The sequence below is a fragment of the Macrobrachium nipponense genome, chromosome 26, assembly GCF_015104395.2.
Source record: "Macrobrachium nipponense isolate FS-2020 chromosome 26, ASM1510439v2, whole genome shotgun sequence".
Classification (NCBI taxonomy): Eukaryota; Metazoa; Arthropoda; class Malacostraca; order Decapoda; family Palaemonidae; genus Macrobrachium; species Macrobrachium nipponense.
This window is the reverse complement of record NC_087215.1, coordinates 41,331,764-41,350,860: the sequence shown is the minus strand read 5'-3', so window position 1 is coordinate 41,350,860 and position 19,097 is coordinate 41,331,764. Positions and strand designations below refer to the sequence as shown.

At 37.9% G+C, this 19,097-nt stretch overlaps 2 protein-coding genes across 2 annotated transcripts in view; both read right to left on the bottom strand.

The window, feature by feature from the left end:
• Nucleotides 1-3,694, bottom strand: part of LOC135199647 (dynein axonemal heavy chain 6-like) — a 159,546-nt gene extending 155,852 nt beyond the window's left edge. Inside the window, exons 1-6 of the mRNA XM_064227804.1 lie at nucleotides 3,681-3,694; nucleotides 2,028-2,706; nucleotides 1,676-1,870; nucleotides 1,064-1,254; nucleotides 670-841; nucleotides 139-305 (exon numbers count right to left, since the gene is read on the bottom strand). Coding sequence (XP_064083874.1) covers nucleotides 139-305; nucleotides 670-841; nucleotides 1,064-1,254; nucleotides 1,676-1,870; nucleotides 2,028-2,706; nucleotides 3,681-3,694 — 1,418 coding nt within the window. The remainder of the gene's footprint in view (nucleotides 1-138; nucleotides 306-669; nucleotides 842-1,063; nucleotides 1,255-1,675; nucleotides 1,871-2,027; nucleotides 2,707-3,680) is intronic.
• A 1,876-nt stretch (nucleotides 3,695-5,570) lies between these two features.
• The window catches only part of LOC135199646 (dynein axonemal heavy chain 6-like), a 125,733-nt gene continuing 112,206 nt past the window's right edge, over nucleotides 5,571-19,097 (bottom strand). Inside the window, 1 exon segment of the mRNA XM_064227803.1 lies at nucleotides 5,571-5,760. Within this exon segment, the coding sequence (XP_064083873.1) occupies nucleotides 5,571-5,760 (190 nt within the window).

Genomic DNA, 19,097 nt, shown 5'->3' with positions numbered 1-19,097 from the left:
ATGATATAAAGGCCAGTCCGAAATTACAGATAATCTGCGTCTGCAACATTCACATCTTGTGTCATGAACTCACTACCAGATTTCAGTGGTATTGGTTTGTTTTTGAAGGAATTGATAGAAAGCGGTATGTGACCTTACCTGGCTGGTGTGTAAGTTCCTTCACGTACTTCCTTATGAAGGTGAGGGTGCCTGGCTGTGTGGAAAAGGTCTATCACTTGCTGCATGGTCTCCAGAATTTCGGCTGGTGAGGTAGTTGGTGTGACTCGAATCCTTGTTAGTTTACAGATACACTCTGCTGTCTTTTCCTGTGTAAGTTGGTAAACTGATAATTAGTTTCCTCCGCTGCCTTTCCTTGTGCACGTTAATAAACAGGTTGTAAGTGTAACTAGTTTTTTTATAAATTTGAAAAACCGAAAAGCAAAGGTTTCGAAATGAACAGCCAATTCTGGTTTCTTAACGTTAATTTATTTTTGGCCGTTACTTATGGATTCTGTACATATTTTGATAAAAGTGTGCCTGTGTATGGAATAATTGTTAGATGTCATATGAAAGCAGTCTTGATATTGAATTTTATTTAATAAAAGAATGAAAATAGTCTTCGGTACTGCACCGGAATTATATTCACTGGAAACATGATGAACAAATCGGGAACAATTTATGAAATAATACCTGCGAAGTGTTTGGCAAAGTCAGACTTTCAAGACCTTTTGTTAGCACTGAAGAAAGTTCATCTACTTCGCCTTGTGACAACTGCTGGAGGTCCCTCAGCACATGATGAAGGCACATTTTTATCATTCTTCTTATATCTTTTTCCTCAAACTTCAGTCTTAGAACAGGACACCTTGGAGAAAAATTTATATTAACAGATTTAGATAGTGTTACTATTAGGGTATAAGACATTTGGTGATGAAGACAGAGAAATCTAACTTGATGATTCTGTAGCTTGTCATTAATGAAAACCTTGGCAAGTATTCTCTGGTGCATTCTTTTAGAAATTTCGCTGTTACTGGAAACGGATGTACGAAAATAGAATATGAGGTCGAAGAGAACAGTTCTTACTTACCGGACTCGAATATGTGGTGTCATTTCGCTTTCATCTTCGAGTTCGAGAATGATACGCGCATGCTGCCCCAGAGTGACTTGATGTAATGCCTCGTCCTTGAAAATGAGCCTTGATTGGCAGATATAATTCAGAGCACTTAGGAAGGAGGACGGGAATGGACCTACGAGAATGATCCATCTTTCGCTTTGCATCTGAAAGAAATCTTTCAAGTGTGAGGTTTGCTAACTGTGTAACCTTATAGCACTTGTTTAAATAGTGACAGGGCCCATTTTGAGAGTATAGTGAAACTCTTCTGATGATGTCATTGACTGCCGAGGCGTTGTGTGTTTATTCTAATGCTGATGTTCTAGCATGGATTCTGCTATTTTAATCACCCTGTCCATGAAAGATATTGCCCTTACCTTTATTGTTTTCAGATAGTATTTAATTGTCTGCAGTGCAAGATAATATTCTCAAATAGTTCTATAAATACTAGGATTATTGGTATTTATGTGTTGAGCGGGATTTATCTGAAAATACATTTTTAAATTCAATAAAAAATATGATTTTTTTTAACTTCTCTACTGATTGCCAAGTATTTAATTTGATCTCGCTAAATACAAATAGTCTCACATTTTCCGCTTCTGCAAGCGCCTGGAAAAGAACACCTTTCCTCCATTTTGTTCCGTGATGATCCCAAGAACCAAGAAAGTTGGATGATGTGAAAGATCCACACTGAAGAACTCTCCACGAAACTCTCCTGGGCTCAACTGCATCCCGTCGGACCGCCTCTTGACTCCAGAGTCTGTTTAGCGATTCGGCCAGCACCTGCCAATTGAGACAGTGAAATCTTAAGCAAATGTTTTTGGTTAGGTTTAGTATGAAAAAGCCAAAACGTATTGGGGTTGAAATTCCAATTTGTTAATGTCTATTTTTGAGCAGAATAGGAGGAACTGCAAAAACGATGTTGTTTTAAGTGTTTCACCTTCCACACAGTTGATTTTCCAACTCCGGATGGTGCCATAATACAGCATGAGTGATGAATGGCAAGAAGGGTATACATGTGAAGCGCTGCTCTTAAAATACACTCTCCGTGGCTGCTTAGTTCCTGTGCGTCTTCTTCCTCTGCAACGGACTCCTGGGACACTTCTTTGAGGCTTTCTTGAATTCCTAGCATCCCTTCTTCGGTTATACATGGGACATCATCATCGTTATCTTCCTGGGGTATCAGAGCTATGTCTGAGGGGCAGGAATCTTGTCTTTCTAGCACATTGTCTCTGTTGCCAAACAAACTTGTTATTTCTTTATTGTATCCCCATTCCAAAAGTACCCGTTTTACCATTTTCTCAATATCTGTCGATCCAAAGGTGTTCTCTGGATGTTGCTCCTCCTGTAAACCAAATATATTTCTGAAAACCTGTCTCCACTCTTTTTCTCTTTCACTCAGTAAGGGAGTCAGCACTGCATACAAAGCTTGAGTGACCATTTCTTCATCTGTAAGAAGGGGAGAAAAAATAGGGTGGCGCATCCACAAAGGTGTAACATTGGAAGACACTTGACAGCCAGTTTCTTGGGATCCCGCTTTCTCTTGAACATTATGGCCATCGTGAAGCCCAACTGTTCCTCTGATTTCGTCTCCTACTCGAGCTATTGCTTGTACTAATCTGTAATACAAAGTTAGTATTTTTAGTCGGTTCAGGTTAACAAGGCATTCACAGTGAAACGAGTGTTATGAAAGATAATGATTATACAAGTCTTATAAAACACCATCAGTATCAGACTGATGTGGTTAGTGCAGATTATGATATAAAACGATATACAAGTCTGAGAAGCAAAGGAAGACTTGATTGTATCTTCCCACTTTTATTTTTGATTTTTAGTTATTTTTTAAGTAAACTTTGATAAGTCAATTTCGTGCTTTCGCATGGCATGCTATTTAACCACGTTTATGCGAATTATGACAAGAATAACTTTGTTAATTACGAAAGCTCTGAATATTTACTTTTGTTTTAATTTAAATATCTTACCTTGGAAATGCTGGTGGAGGACCCGTAGGTAGGAAATCGACAAATTTACTGAAACACTGGAGGATTTTCTTTTTGTTTTCGTATGTTAGATTAAAACCACGACCCAGCAAGGCAGCTTCTATAAGGGTACCTGGATTGAAGAATTATATATATATATATATATATATATATATATATATATATCTATATATATTATATATATATAAATTTTTATCACATCACAGTGATTTTTTATACACAAACATTGACGTACAATGAATCCAATTTGCTCTACCTCGGAAATAACTGAACCACCGAACGCGAGAACCAACGACGTTAAGTGACGCGCCTTAAACTGAACTTCCTTGGTTCTCGTGTTCGGCGCTTCAAACTCGTAAGACGACGAACCGCTTATTATTAAAATTCCCCTCCAGTGTGTATACATATATATACTATGTATAACTGAATCACGAAAGTTTGGAACGTGATAAATCCATAAATAAAGGTATAAGCCACGAAGGAAAAATAAACTTCGTGGCTTATACCTTTATTTATATATATACTGTATATACACATCTATAGTATGCATAAAAATGGATGTCTGTATGTGCATGTGTGTATGTTCCACATACACTTTGAAACACATTGAGCAATTTCAACCAAACTTGGTATACATAATACTTACCATCTGGGAATGTACACTGTGGGGTTAAGACATATCTGGCACCAAAGGGGGTTGGGGTGTGGGAAGGGGCAAATGTAAAAATTGCAGAAAACAACAGATCTTGGTTCTAATCCATAGTTTTTGAGTTCATTGAGATGAATAGTGACATTCCCAATGCCCTTTAAGTCCAAGTTCAGCTCTGATTGGGAGGTGGTGTGAGAAGGGGGTGGGGAGGGGGGAATGTAAAAGTAACTGAAACAACAGATATTAGTGTCACTAGAAGAATAGTGACTCCTCCCAATGCCCTTGAAGTCCAAGTTCAGCATTGACAGGAAGGGGGAATGAGAAGGGGTGGGAAGGGGGTAACATGTAAAAATAACCTAAAACAACAGATATTGGTGACTAATCCAGTTCTAGAAGTCACTGAGAAGAGTAGTGACACTCACGATACTCTTCATGTCCAGTTCAGCCCTGATAGTAAGGGCGATGAGAAGGGGGTGACGTCTAAAAATAGTCGAAAGTGACAGATGTTAGTGTCTAATCCACAGTTTTCAATGTTGCTGATATGGATAGTGACACTGCCATTGCTTCTCAAGTCGAAGTTCAGCCCTGATAGGAAAGGGGTGGGTGGGAAGAGGGTGACATGTGAGACTAAACAAAAACGAAAGACACTAGTGTTAGTGACCCTCCCGATGCCCTTGAAGTTCAAGTTGAACCCTGATAGGAAGGGCAGGATTAGGAAGTGTGGGAGGGGGGTGGCATGTAAAAATAACCTAAAACGACAGATATTGGTGTCTAATTCATAGTTTTGGAGGTCACTGAGAATAATAGCGACCCAAGAGAGAGAGAGAGAGAGAGAGAGAGAGAGAGAGAGAGAGAGAGAGAGTTTATTGGTTGTAATCAGAGATATCCCAGGCAGTGCCGAGTTGGTCAGCTGGTATATTTTATATAAGATAAAGGAATATTCCATGAAGGAAATTGAAACAACAGAGTGGTTGCTAGGCCTTTTAAGACAATGGTCCTTTACTAGCAGTACTAGCAGACCATTGTGTCGAAAGGTTTAACAACAACTCCTTTGTTTCAATTTCCATTCATGGTATTTGCATTTATATATATATATATATATATATATATATATATATATATATATATATATATATATATATATATATATGTGTGTGTGTGTGTGTGTGTGTGTCAGTTTGTATACATTCACAAAATTAGGTTAAACCCGGATCTCTAATGAAGTACATACATTCAAATTAATATGTATGTATAGATTAAAAGTATTCATATGCGATAATTGTCTAGAGTAGACAGGGAGCATAGTTGCAAACGTTTGATTGACGGTTAAAGTCAAATTGAAGTAGACGGCTTATAAATATCCTCCTGAAACATAACCTACTGGGAATGTACGAAAGCACTTCTGTTTTAAATAAAATGTAAGTTATTTTCTTAAGCCCAAACTTTAGGAAATTGACTTGTAAATTATGACTGACAAAAGAAGTTTAACATATTGGGGCAGGCTAGCTTCGTAGCTGGATGCTAGGTAATCCCAGTAAAAAAAAATATTTCAGTTTTTCGGAGTAGCAGTTATAGGAACGTAACGTAGTTGGTGTTAGCAAAGACAGTATGTCTCTTTTAAGTTGTAAACAAATTTTGATGTAGAAAATACCAGTTATCGCTTTGTTTAGAGATATTGCTTTATCTTGAAGATGAGGAAAATATTATCTTGAAGATAAGCAAAATATTTTCCTGCATCCGATGAGGATCCCTTCATTAGAGAGAGAGAGAGAGAGAGAGAGAGAGAGAGAGAGAGAGAGAGAGAGAGAGAGAGAGAGGGGTCCAAACTGTTGAATTAATATTTCTTTGACTGACCCAGGCTAGGAGAGCATATTGTCACAGACGTCACATGTGGAGTGATGGCATGATTCAGCAAAGGGCAGGATTTGCTATTTTTCGAGTCATCCTTTCCGTCCTCAGATGTCATCGACAGGAACAGACAAAAAGTATCGGCAAGTTTCATCTCTTGGCCATTGACTACGCACCTGATTAGAAATATATTAAAAATGATTACGCACAGTTAACAACTACTAATGCTTGAATAATATATAATTTGAAAATATGTTTCTAGTTCAGCATAATCTACATTCATAATACATTAAAATATGTCCATTTATAGCAGATGTCAAGATGTGAATGAAACTTATTTATGAAAAAAATAAGAGAAACGAATTACCATAAACCCTCATAATGTGCACTATGATTTTTTTTGGTGTTAACTTTTAACAGTCCTTCTATAGGCAAGTAGGGGAGACCGGGGTTCGTTGTTACAATTTTACATTTTTTACATCTGATTCTATATCTAATGAAGGACTCTTAAACAAATTTATGCTATGAAAAGGTTGCTATATGTGTTATCATACTCATGTAACAAAAAGGTTATTTACTCTTTAATTCTAATATAATAGAAAATAGCAGAAAAACTTTTTGTATACAACTTGCCCCATATGCGGGGCAAGTTGTTAAAGTCCATGGGGTATATTGTTACAAAATATAATAAGAATCACACCCTTTAAAAACCAAAAGAAATCAGTTAACACTTCATTGTACACATGTCACATATCTACATAATGAGCAATTTCATTTGTGCAACTTTCATTGACCTAAGCTTTGCATTTGATGCATTGCACCTATTGCTCCCCTGAGACTAAATTTGGCCATTTATCAGTAATCTTCAATGTTGAGACTGAATTTGGCTATTTACCAATAATCTTCAATGTTGTTTCTGCTTTTATTTCCACCAGACTTCAGAAACCCTTTGTTACTCAGATTCCTTTTACTGGTTTTACTCTTGAGCCATTTTCCTTGTGAATCCTTGTTGTCTTCTGTAGTATTCTTCTTTTGTTGCATCTTTTGTTCATTCTAGGGCTAGCCTTTTTAAAAGGTCGAGCTCCTCTGGGGTTTAGATATCTCTTGTAGGTCTTAGTTCTGTCTTTATAGGAGGAGGAGGTGATTGGTAAATGTATGGCCTATCTAAACCATCCTTGCTTGTACTAGTAACAAGGTCTAGTATCATATTTTCAGAGGCTTGTTATGTACTGGGGAGTTATATGGTCTTCTACAACTATAGGTGTATCCTGTGGATTTTCTTTTGGGCGACTAGATACAACTATATATCTTTCTGGGCAAGTTGTTACTGATTGTAACAACTAGCCCCGAGCGAACTATTTTCCTTCTCATAAATTATGGTATTCATTTGAATTATGGGAAAATGAAATCTAATCACATATGAAGCATAAAGATTGTTATTTTTAAAAATCACATTAATTTTCATAAACACGAGTTTCATTAAGGTCTATGAAAACAATATGAAAGGTCATAATATTTACTCAAGGTATACAAAAACAGTTTTTTGCTTGTAGTTTCGCAAACGGGCGATAAACTTTTTTGCACTCGACAAGGATAAGGCTGATACTAAAGCCTAATAGTGTGAAGAACCTCGGCGTCAACTATTGCCATATAATGAAGATATTAACAGTGTATCAACCTACCCTTGTATGCAACTAGCCCTGGTCCCCCCCACCCGCAACTGATTTCATCAAACTAATCTTAATTGGCTTTCTTGCTGTTGTTCACAAGTCATTGGTTACATTAATATCTACTGCTGATCATCAGTTCTAGGGAACAAAATATAGTAATAATTTAAACATGTCGGTCAGGCAAATTTCTGAAGCCATCTTTCCCTTTGGGAAAACCCTCATCCTACTCCCTTTGCTTTCATGAATCGTGATGTTTACTTAGTGTAAAAGTCCCAGCTCTTCAGTACTAGCATTTAAAGAAAGGGTCAAAATGTAATAATTACAGATATAATAAAAATAATTTAAACACGCTTTTATTAAAATGCACTCATCATTGATGTTACCTACTTTAAGGTCTACATCTGTGCAGTGGGTGCTTAGGGGGCACTCGAGAAGAATATGGGTGGTGGTTTGTGGGTCTTCTCCATATGGACAGTCTGCTTTTTGACTGATTCCCCACTTAACAAGGTTGTCACCAGTCTTGGCAACCTTAGCCTGGGCTCGGTTTACAGTGACCCATTCTCTCCTCGATAGATCTTTGCCAAGGGGAAGACTCTCAGAGATGTCCAGGAGATAGTATGCTCTCTTAAACCTACTCTCCTGACTGTGGTTTTAACTAAACATTGGGACCTTTAACTCCTTTACTCCTCCTCCTATAAATTTTCCCCCTTCCCTTCTTCTTCTTTCATTGAGAACCTTGGCATGTTATTGGATTACTGAATTGACTGCTCTTCTAACTAGATGGAGGATGGAATAGGATGGCATGCCACTCCACCCGTAAAACTAGACCTGACGTGGTCGAGCGAGGGGAAATTTTTATGTCAAGCCATACCTCTGTGTGTGTGACAATTTTGCTTCTCCCCCAGTTGGGCCTCCTTGGTGAGAGGAACCCCAGCCTGGACGAAATTAATTTTCTTCATTTTATGGCAAACCATATATATAAACCTCCCCCAAACACTGATGACAACATCTTGCTCAGAAAAGGACAATTCAGTACAGCCTCTTGGAAAGGGATCTAGTTTGGTGACAAATGGCCCCTTATACTCCTTCTAACCCAAACCAGTATAGTTTTGGATTAAGGAGGAAAAACCTAAACAAGGAAAAAAATATTAAGCTTAGGAAAATTGAAGTAATGCCAGGTGTGTTTGAGCCTACTGCATATGATAAATGTTTAACTTTGTCCTTAGAAGAAGGCAATATAGAAGATTCAGATATTCTTGAAATATATGTATAGAGAAATAGTTACATGTTTAGACAGAAAGCCTAAAATTTCCTCCTTAGGGAATGGGCATTTATTGATAGAGGTACAGTCACCATCTGAAAGCAGCAAATTGAAAGAAATTGAAACAATTAGTGGTAACAAGATTAAATGTGAGCCTCATAAAACTTATAACCAGAGCAGAGGTGTCATCTTCTCCAAAGCTCTAATGAAATTTTCTGAGGAGAAATTATTAAAAGAGTTAAAAGATTAAAATGTTACAGAGGTCAAGAGAATAATGAAAAAAGAACATGGAATACTCTGTCCACAGCCTTTATTAATACTAATATTTGATTCCTTGAAACTCCCAGAGATACTTTCAGTGGCTTGGTATCAATTTAAAGTTAGGCCATATTTCCCTTCACCTAGGCGATGTTTTCACTGCCAAATGTATGGCCATGTAAATACATTTTGCTGTAGGAAAGCAAAGGGTGAGGTTGAAATATGTGTAAACTGTGGACAGGATTCACATGGACCATGTGGCAATTTTCCTAAATGTGTGAACTGTGGAGGAGAACATCCAGCATCAGATAAAAAATGCGAGAAATATCTTTTTGAAAAAGAAATAATGGCTGTCAAGACCAAAGAACGTATTAGTTTCTTTGAAGCAAAAAAGGTAGCAAGCAGCTTTAACCCAGGAATTCTCACCTTTGCTGCAGTCACCAAAAGAAGAGAAATGCAAAACAATTCATCAAATAATAATTCAAATCCTAGAACTCAGTTGAATAAGAGATCTCAAAGTGATGATTGTATTACACTTCCTGATAGTAAAAGCCTAAACTCTAGAGTAGACAGCTTTAAGACCGTCATCTCAGATCCATTGTCTTCTCAAGAGGAACAAAGTTCCTCCATCCTAGATGGACCTTTGAGTCCACCTCCAGCATCAACCATAGAGCTGCTAATGGCAGCCTTACCATATACCTCTGAGGAGCTATTAGCCACGCCATTACTTCTTTCTGTAGACTCCAATAAAAACATATCACCTATGACAGAGGAGCCAGGAGCTCCTCTTTCTGGAGACCCCATTAAAAGCCCACCACCTAAGACAGAGGAGCCAGCAGCTCTTCTTTCAAATTCTTGCAGCCCATCTGTCACTTTAAAGACTGGGCACCACACCTTAAAATCTTCATGTATGGGAAAGGACTCATCAACAAAAGAGGAGTCTCCAGCAATTCTCTCCCCCACTGAAAAAAAGTTGGTAGATTCCAAGAAATCATCCCAATCTTTGAACAAAAGATCCCCAAAATTAATCCAAAGGCACCTCAATGTCAGAGGACCCAAAAGATAACAAGGTTTCAACCATCATTCAATGGAATTGCCAAGGACTTAGAAGTAAATGGGAAGAATTAAAATTACCAATTCATGACTTTAATCCAATTTGTGTCGCACTTCAAGAAACTATGCTGGTCAGTCATAACATTCCCTGTCCAAATGAATTTTCGCCATACCATTCAGAAAATATTCCTTACAACAGAAGCCATGGGGGTGCACTACTTATGATCCGCAGTGACATCCCACATACCAGTTTTCAAATACAAACTAACTTGCAAGCAGTAACTATACAAGTATTTTTAGAACGAAAATACACCATATGCTGTGTGTATTTACCACCTGGTATTGCCTTTCCTAGTGAAGACTTTACTTCACTGGTTAACCAGCTACCTACACCATATCTAATATTAGGTGATATGAATGCTGGAGACCCTATGTGGGGTGATATAGTCAGCAACCAAAGAGGAAACCATCTATCCTCAGTAATTAATAACTTAAATGTAGGGATATTAAATACTGGAGAACCAACCCATTTCCACGTACAAACTGGAACTTTATCGGCAATCGATTTGTCAATATGGAGTGAAGATTCAATTATTGACTTTAGTTGGGAGGTAATGGATGATCATTATGCCAGTGACCACTTCCCAATTATTATTAGTCTTGCACAAAGTCCTCCAGTATCTAGACTACCAAAATGGAATGTAGGAAAAGCCAAATGGCATATTTTTACTGAAACAAGTTCTGTTGATGCTACTGCAGAAGAATTTCCAATAATAGATGATGCTATTGAAATGATTAATACTACGTTATTCGTAGCAGGCCTCCAATCAATCCCTAGAACGTCTGGTAATTTTGTGCAAACCTGTTCCATGGTGGGACAATGATTGCCGTAAGACACACAGAGCACTGAGAGTTGCCAAAACACGCTATAAAAGACACAAATGCGATCACTACAAAGTACAGTATCGTAAGGCAAGAGCCCAGTTTAGGCTCAAAATTAAGCGATCCCGAAAAAGCTGTTGGACAATATTCATAAGCTCAATAAATGCCAAAACTCCTCATACTTTAGTGTGGAGGAAAGTAAGGAAAATAGCAGGTAAATACATCCCATCAAAACCACCAGTATTAAATAAAAATCAATGATACCAAGGATGCTGATCCTCAGATTATTGCAGATAAGCTAGCCAGTTATTTTGCAGAGTTTTCAAAGAAATGTGATGACAAACCTTATGCAGAATACCGACGGAGGGAGGAACAAAAAAGGATTGATTTCACACCTACTAAAGAGGAATTGTATAACATACCATTTACAATGAAAGAGTTTGAATCTGCTCTGAAAAATTCTAAAGACACAGCTCCTGGTCCCGATGATATCCCATATGCTATGATAAGACACACTCCAGAATGTACTAAGTTGTTTACCCTCAGTATAATAAATAGAATTTTTAGAGAACACCTATTTCTCTTAGTGTGGGAATTAGCAAGGATTCTACCATTTGCCAAACCAGGAAAAGATAGCCTTTTAACAAGCAGTTACCGTCCTATTGCTTTAACATCATGTCTCTGTAAAGTTATGGAAAAAATGGTCAATACTCATTTGATGTGGTATCTGGAACGCAATAACCTCCTCTCCAAAGCTCAATGTGGTTTTAGAAATATGCACTCTACTACAGATGTTTTAGTAAGAATGGAAAACTCTATTTGTGAAGCTTTTGCAAGTAAGCAACATCATATTACAGTTTTTTGATTTGGAAAAAGCTTATGATACTACATGGAGGCATGGAATTTTACAAGATTAGTACGATTATGATTTGAGAGAACTACCATTTTTTATTAAATCCTTTTTAAAATAGCGAAGATTTATGGTGCAAGTTGGAGCAACAATGTCGGTTGTTCATTACCAAGAAGAAGGAGTGCCTCAAGGTAGTGTCTTGAGTGTCACCCTATTTGCATTAGCAATTAATGGCATTGCTAAGATAATTTCTAAAGATATTTTTATACACTGTTTGTGGATGACTTCTCCTTGTCATTTGCATCCTCAAAGATGGCAGTAGCAGAGCGGCAATTACAACTCAATATTAACAAAGTTGTCACATGGGCTGAGAAAAGAGGGTTCAAATTTTCTATCACCAAAACTGTAATAGTACACTTTTGCCGCCTAAGAGGAGCCCATCCCGATCCTGATTTATTTATAAACGGACAACGAATCCCTTGTAAGACAGAAACCAAACTCCTTGGATTAATATTTGACAACAAGATTAATTGGTCTTCCCATATATCTAACTTGAAAACAAAATGTGTAAAGGCACTAGATCTATTAAGAATATTATCTCACACTTCATGGGGTGCTGACTGAACGCAGCTCCTCAGATTATACAAAGCTATTATTTTACCAAAGTTAGCTTATGGTTGCGAAGTGTTCACATCTGCCCCTCTGTCTAAATTAAAAGCTCTTTAATTTGTTCATCATGCAGGCATTCGGATTTCTATAGGAGCTTTTAGATCCTCTCCCATTGAAAGTATGTTAGTGGATGCTGGAGAGCTTCCTCTGGATCTCCATTTCCAGACTTTGCTGGTGCGAAGTTGGATTAGGTTCTAGAGACTTCCAAATTCTTCAGCTAGCATTGCAGTCAGAAATGAAAGATATTTTCTTTATTTTAGAGACCACTCAAAATACCACACCCATTTGCCTTCAGAGTACGGGAAATCATGACCAATTTAAGCATAACCATTACTTGTGTTCTGTCTTTCAAGTTTTCAGTAATCCCACCTTGGAAGCTACCTTATATTACATATTGTAACTACTTTAATTCGTCCAAGAAGAATATATCAGAGGAAGTGATTCGACTTACTTTTTTAGAGCATGCATCTCAGCATGAAAGTGATATCTGTATATATACTGATGGTTCCAAATCTGTTACTAGTGTTGGCTATGGAGCAGTTTTTCCAAATTTTGAACTCTGCGGATCATTACCTAATTGTTGCTCCATTTTTACAGCTGAGTTATATGCCATTTTAGTTTCAATTAAGAAAACTTTACTTTGTGAAGAAAACAATTTTACTATTTTCACAGATTCTCTAAGTGCGATTCAAGCCATGAATTTTTATTCAAAACATTCTCTGATTTTAGAGATTTTAGAATGGTTGTTTTTAGTTAACCATAAAAGGAAAACCGTAAATTTCTGTTGGGTACCAGCACACACAGGAGAAGTCGGAAACGAAAAGGCTGATAAGCTAGCGAAAAAGGCAATTCATGATGGTCCACAAAGAAGTATTGCATTGCCGTTTAGAGATTTTTTCCCTTACGTAAAAAAAAAAGCCCGAGAGAAATGGCAAAATATATGGGAAAATTTTGTAGAAAGCAATCAAAAGAGGTTGGAAATTACGAGATCAGCAATTCCTTTTAATTACAGCAAAATGTAGAGGGGATGGGAAACGGCCCGTTGCCGCTTAAGAATTGGTCACACACACCTAACATATGGTTATTTAATGGCTGGACATCCCCAGCCATTCTGTGATGACGGCCTAGTTCCTCTGACTGTGCTACACTTGTTGGTCGAGTGTCCCAGTCTTTAGGACATAAGAGAGCGTTTCCTTTCAGAGTGCCGTAATGAGGAAGGTGAATACCTTCTCTCCAGGGTATTTGGAAGGAATATTATTAGTCAGATGAGTGGTATTTTTAGGTTTGTGGAGGAAGCAGGCTTCTTACAAAAGTTATAAATTTTTATAGTAAAGTATAAATTATATCATACTTGAAACTTAAGTGTATATAAGTAGAACATTTTTAATTTTTTTACTTATTTATTATTTATTTATTTTTTAATTACGTAACTGTATATTTCCGGTGTCGATGACCTAAGTTGTTGGGACGCCATGGTACATTTTTGCATCAGTCAATCAATCAATTTCCACTTTGAGAGTCTATAAGTCTGGATCATGAGTCCAACAAGACCAGTTACTGTTGCGAAGCTTCGATGAAATCTCAGTATTCGATATTACTCTTGATGGCCAAATGGAGGATAACGTGTGTTGGACGTTTGCCTGTCGTGCTCCATCTTTGCATTTGCTTCATGACGTACATCTGGTGGCGATATTCCCAGCATTCTGTACAGTGCTGGCAGTGGGGTTGCTCTTATCGTGCTGGTGATGATGCAGCACACTTTATTCAGCTCAAGGTCGATTCTGTGAGCATAGGAAAACTATGCCCACGCAGCTGAACAGTGCTCGGCTGTCGAGTAGTACAGAGCAACTGCCGTCTGCTTGAGGGTGTCTGGGTCAGCACCCCATGTGAAAGTTCCCAAGATGTTGAGAAGGCTGTTACGTGACAACACCTTACGAAGCTTCACCACATGCTCCATGAAAGAGAGAGTGCAGTCAAAGGTTACTCCGAGATATACAGGATGGACAGTGTTCTTGAGGATCTTTCCTTTCCACTGAATGTTGTGTCCTTTTGGCTTACTTGTTGTTGAGGTGGAATGAACAGACTGGGCTTTGCCAGGATTGGGAATGAGGAACCAGGACTTATAGTAAGCCAACATTTCAGTGAGAGCTTTGGTTAGACGTCTTTCTGTCATCAGGAAGTCTCTAGCCTTTGGTGCAAGGCATAAGTCATCTGCGTAGATGAAACGTTGCAGGTTTCAGAAGGATGGCTGGTAGTTCATGTAGATATTGAACAGGAGAGGGGCCAGCGAAGAACCCTAAGGGAGAAAGTTTTTCTGGTGTCTCCAGCGGCTTTGCTTTCCATTCGAATGCACTAAAAGGTGAAAAATAAATTTTTTGAGACACCAGGATTTTCTTACAATAAATCATGACTACAAAAATAAAAGCATGAGCGCCAAACATGGAAGGAAATGCTACAAGAAAAGAAATATATATTTGTTTATTCTTTTAGCATTTTTTCCATGTTTGGCACCCATGCTTTCATTTTTGTAGACAAGATTAATTATAAGAAAATCTGTCTCAAAAAATTTTTTCCCTCTTTAGCGCATTTAAATAAGAGTTTTTACATTTTTATTTTTATTTTTTATTTTATACTTTTTAGTTTTGGCAGAAATTGTATCCGATTTATGATTGTTGCTGACAAAATTGATATCCTGTCAAGCCAAAGGAGGTTTGAAAAATCCTTAGAGTAATTAAATTATTCTACTGAGTCAAAGTAGTTGTAAAAAATCCAGTTTCATACAAATCCCGAGATACGGAGAGAGGTCTATGTAGGGTCACTAGAGATCACTGCTGACCTACTGATCATGTAAGGTTATATTGTCACTGGGATTTAGTAACCATGAAAAATTTCAAGGTCATTGTACAAAGGGAACAGGTCAAAAATTGAGATACACAACTTGACCAAGACTAACGAACAAGCAGACAAAAATGCAAGCTAAATAAAAGTGTATAATAATTAGAAACAGGCATACTATATTATGGCTTAATTCTTTTTCATTGTAAATGAGGGACCATCAGTTAACCCGCTTCCACTAAACCAATGAATATTACTGCCTGGTTACCAAATTCAATTAGTTACAACATTTCTAATCTGCAAATATTATTGTTATAAAGAGATAACAGGAATTATTTTGTAATTTTAAACGAGATTTTTTATTGCAGAAAGGCATACATAAATATTTGGTTTTGGTGTGAACATGTGAATGTTTTTGGGACTTTAGAGAAGGGAATGGCTCCAGTGGTATTACTATAGATACTAGGCTAAGAGTATTAGCTATAATCAGCTGGTAACAAGCTGATTTTTGCAGTATAGGTGCAGAATTTTGTGTAAAATCACATACTAAAAGTCCCCAGTAATCTCTCTTGTGAAACTTTTGAAATCCAAGATGGTGTCCAAAATGCCTGTCATTTTCCCACTTTTAGCATAACTTTGCCTGTGGACAACATACAAATATAAATTTATTGTCTGTTCCTATATTTTTAGGTACAGGGAATCTAAAAATATATAAAGCTAGATCAACTGCTTATAATAAACATAAACAAGATGTCGTCCAAAATGGTTGCCATTTTTTCAATTTAAGCATATCCTTGTCTCCTGACAAGGTATAAACATAGTTTTGGTGTCTACACATGTGTTTACTGGTGCAAGCATGCAAGCAATCAAATAAAATGTACATCTAGATCAGGAACTTTCATGTAGCTAAAATCGAATGGTGTCCAAAATGGTACCTCCCCCTCAAAGTGAGACCACCTTGACGTGGTGAGGGGGCTCTTGAACCCCTGGAATTTATTCCCGGGTTTGAGTCCAAGAGTCTCATGTATTAAAAATATTGGAAATTTTTGGGAGTAATTTAGTGGAATTTTCCACTTTTTGAAAAATTTTACTGCTTAGGTGAGTCTAAGAAGGGATTGTGCTTGGAAGGGGTTTGCATTCAAAGCTAATTGTGGGAGTTGTGGTGGTTGAGTCACCACCCAATATGGTTTGGACCTAAGAGATAGTGATGGGATTTTCCTATTGCCATCTTGAGGGCGGAACCATCTCCAGGGATCAGCGCATCAGAATCCAGGGGTGGCTGTTGTGTGGGGATGGGACTCCTGGCTTCTGTCCGGAAGCCCACCAATACATTTGGAGTGGGAGTCAGTCCCCATTGGTGGGGGCAGAACTCCCAGCAGGCGGATTGGCTTATACCTGGGCCATTGCAAGCATATTGATCTATCCCGAAATGGTAGGGTATGGGCTGGACTATTGGGAGTCAACTCTCACTTGTGCCATTGGTGGAGAATGCAAATACCTGACTGATCCACGATACTTTCTTGATAAAACCAAACAGGTTTGGGTGTGTAGGTGAAACGGTTTCTGTGAGGTGGTGGTCTGGTGCGTGCGTGCTTAGTATCCTGGGATTGCTTTGTGGGCTTTGATGGTTTGTTGGGGTGGTGAGACTAGGCATTAGAAGCTGCCTGGGTTTCCCTTTCTGATGCGTTGTTGGGGTCTCAGCAGGGCTCTTAGGTGTTGGGTGCGCACATTTTTGACCTCTGAATTTGAACTGGCATAATTTTATGGATTTGGACAATAGTTTTCCCTCCCTTGGATCCGACGACTTACTGGCACTGGCAACAACCTCTGGCATGAAGATGGATATGAGCTCGGCTATCAGACAGAACCAAATCCTGAGACACAAGGGTGTTAGTAAATCTGGTGGATTTGATCCTAATAATAGTCCTTCATTGCACTAAAATAAACTTGTCATTAGATTGTAAGTGTTTGTACAGTGTAATGAAATGAAACATTTTGGTAAAGTGGAAAGAATGAAATTACTTCTATAAAAAGACAAGCAGTCATTTTCTGCTTATGTTAAATTTTCCTCACCCTTGGAAGCTAGTGAGGCACGACAAAGACTCCATGATAACCACATTCTTAAATGATTCGGTTCTTAGCACGAAAGTGTTTTCAGTGAAAAATTTAAATGATGAGCCATTTGATTTTACCCCTAAGAATGAACATGGACCAGCCCCATGTACCAGAGCGCTTCCTACCCCTATATGGCATATTGCTAGCTACAAGGAGGGAGGAAAAAATGTTATAAAGGCTGCTGAATGTATTGAGAGCAAGGTAGGTTCCATTCCCATTGGAAATTTGAAACGTTATGGAAAGAACTTGCTAATAGAAGCTGGTAATGAAACCCAAGCAATTTTGCTATCAAATTTTAAACCCCCTGAAAGTGGAAATATCGAATGTATTGCACCACAGATTCTTTAACACACTGAAAGGGGTAGTATACTCAAAAGACCTGTATGTTTTTGAAGAGGAGGAGATTCTCCATCCATGTCCTCCTTGTGTATCTTACGTAAAAAAACTAGGAGAGGATGCAGCTATCCTTTTAACCTTCTTCTCCAGTTACCTACCTGATACTATCATTGTTGGCCATGAGAGGATGCAGGTTAAAAAATATAAAAGAAATCCTAAACCGTGTCGCAAATGTTTTGAATATGGCCACATTCAAAACTCATGTGAAAACAGCTATAGACCAATAGCTCTTACCAGCTGTGTGTGTAAGCTGATGGAGAAAATGATAAACACTAGACTAGTTTGGCACTTAGAAACTAAAGGATTAATATCATCATTTCAATTTGGTTTCAGGAAAAAACACTCCACCCTTGATCCGTTGGTGAGGCTAAACAACCAAATTCAGCAAGGATTCGCCAAACAATGTCAAACCATGTGAGTATTTTTTTACCTCAAAAAAGTGTACGACACTGCCTGGAGGATTGGCATCATGAAACAATTGCACAAGATGGGCGTTTGTGGAAGAATGATCAGATTTATATATTCCTTTTTAACGGACAGATATTTTAAGGTAAAAGTGGGAAAGTCTTTCTCCCAACCTTTTGTGCAGGAGGAAGGAGTTCCCCAAGGAAGCATTTCAAGTGTAACACTTTTCAGTGGCAATAAATAGTGTGGTTGAAAAAATCTTGCCTTCTGTTAAATGCTCACTTTTTGTCGATGACCTTGCAATATACTGCACAGGATATGATTCATTGTCAGTATGTAGACATCTGCAAAGGTCTATTGATGCAATTACTAAGTGGGCTGATGAGAATGGTTTTAAATTTTCCTCTTCCAAAACAGTTGTATAAGATTTACCAGATGCTGGGGTGTGGAAGAAGTTCCTACACTTAGTTTAAAAGGATCTATCATTCCCTATGAAAATGAAGTAAAATTTCTAGGGATGATTATTGACCACATGAGCCAGCCACATAAATGCCCTAAAGACTAATGTTAAAAAATCTTTGAAAAATTTAAAGGTTGCCTCTGGATTTAGTTGGGGGGCTGATAAGAAATCCCTTCTGAAGCTATATGACTCACTGTGTTGCTCCAAACTAGACTATGGCTGTCAGATCTATTCCTCAGCTTGTTAAACCAAGCTAAAAGATTTGGATGTTGTACAGAACATGGGGTTGAGAATATGCTCAGGGGCTTTTTGAACTTCTCCTGTTGAAAGTATATATGTTGACACAGATCATCTTCCCCTTGACCTAAGAAGGCAAGAGCTGCGGTTGCAATACGTGGTTAAAATGAAAAGTGCTCTGAAAAATCCCTCTTGTCAAGTACTTAAGGAAACAGACTCGCAGAATTTCTCTGGTACAAGAGCTTCTAAACTATTCCAAATTCGACTGAACGAGGATGTTAGGGATAACCATCTCAAATCCCAGAAAGTCCTGGAAGTAAAACATCCTGTAAATCCTCCATGGCTTATTCCTGAAGCATTAGTATGCAAGAAATCATTTAAGAAGAAGGACTGTACTGAAGAAGAGATTAGGGGAAAATTCT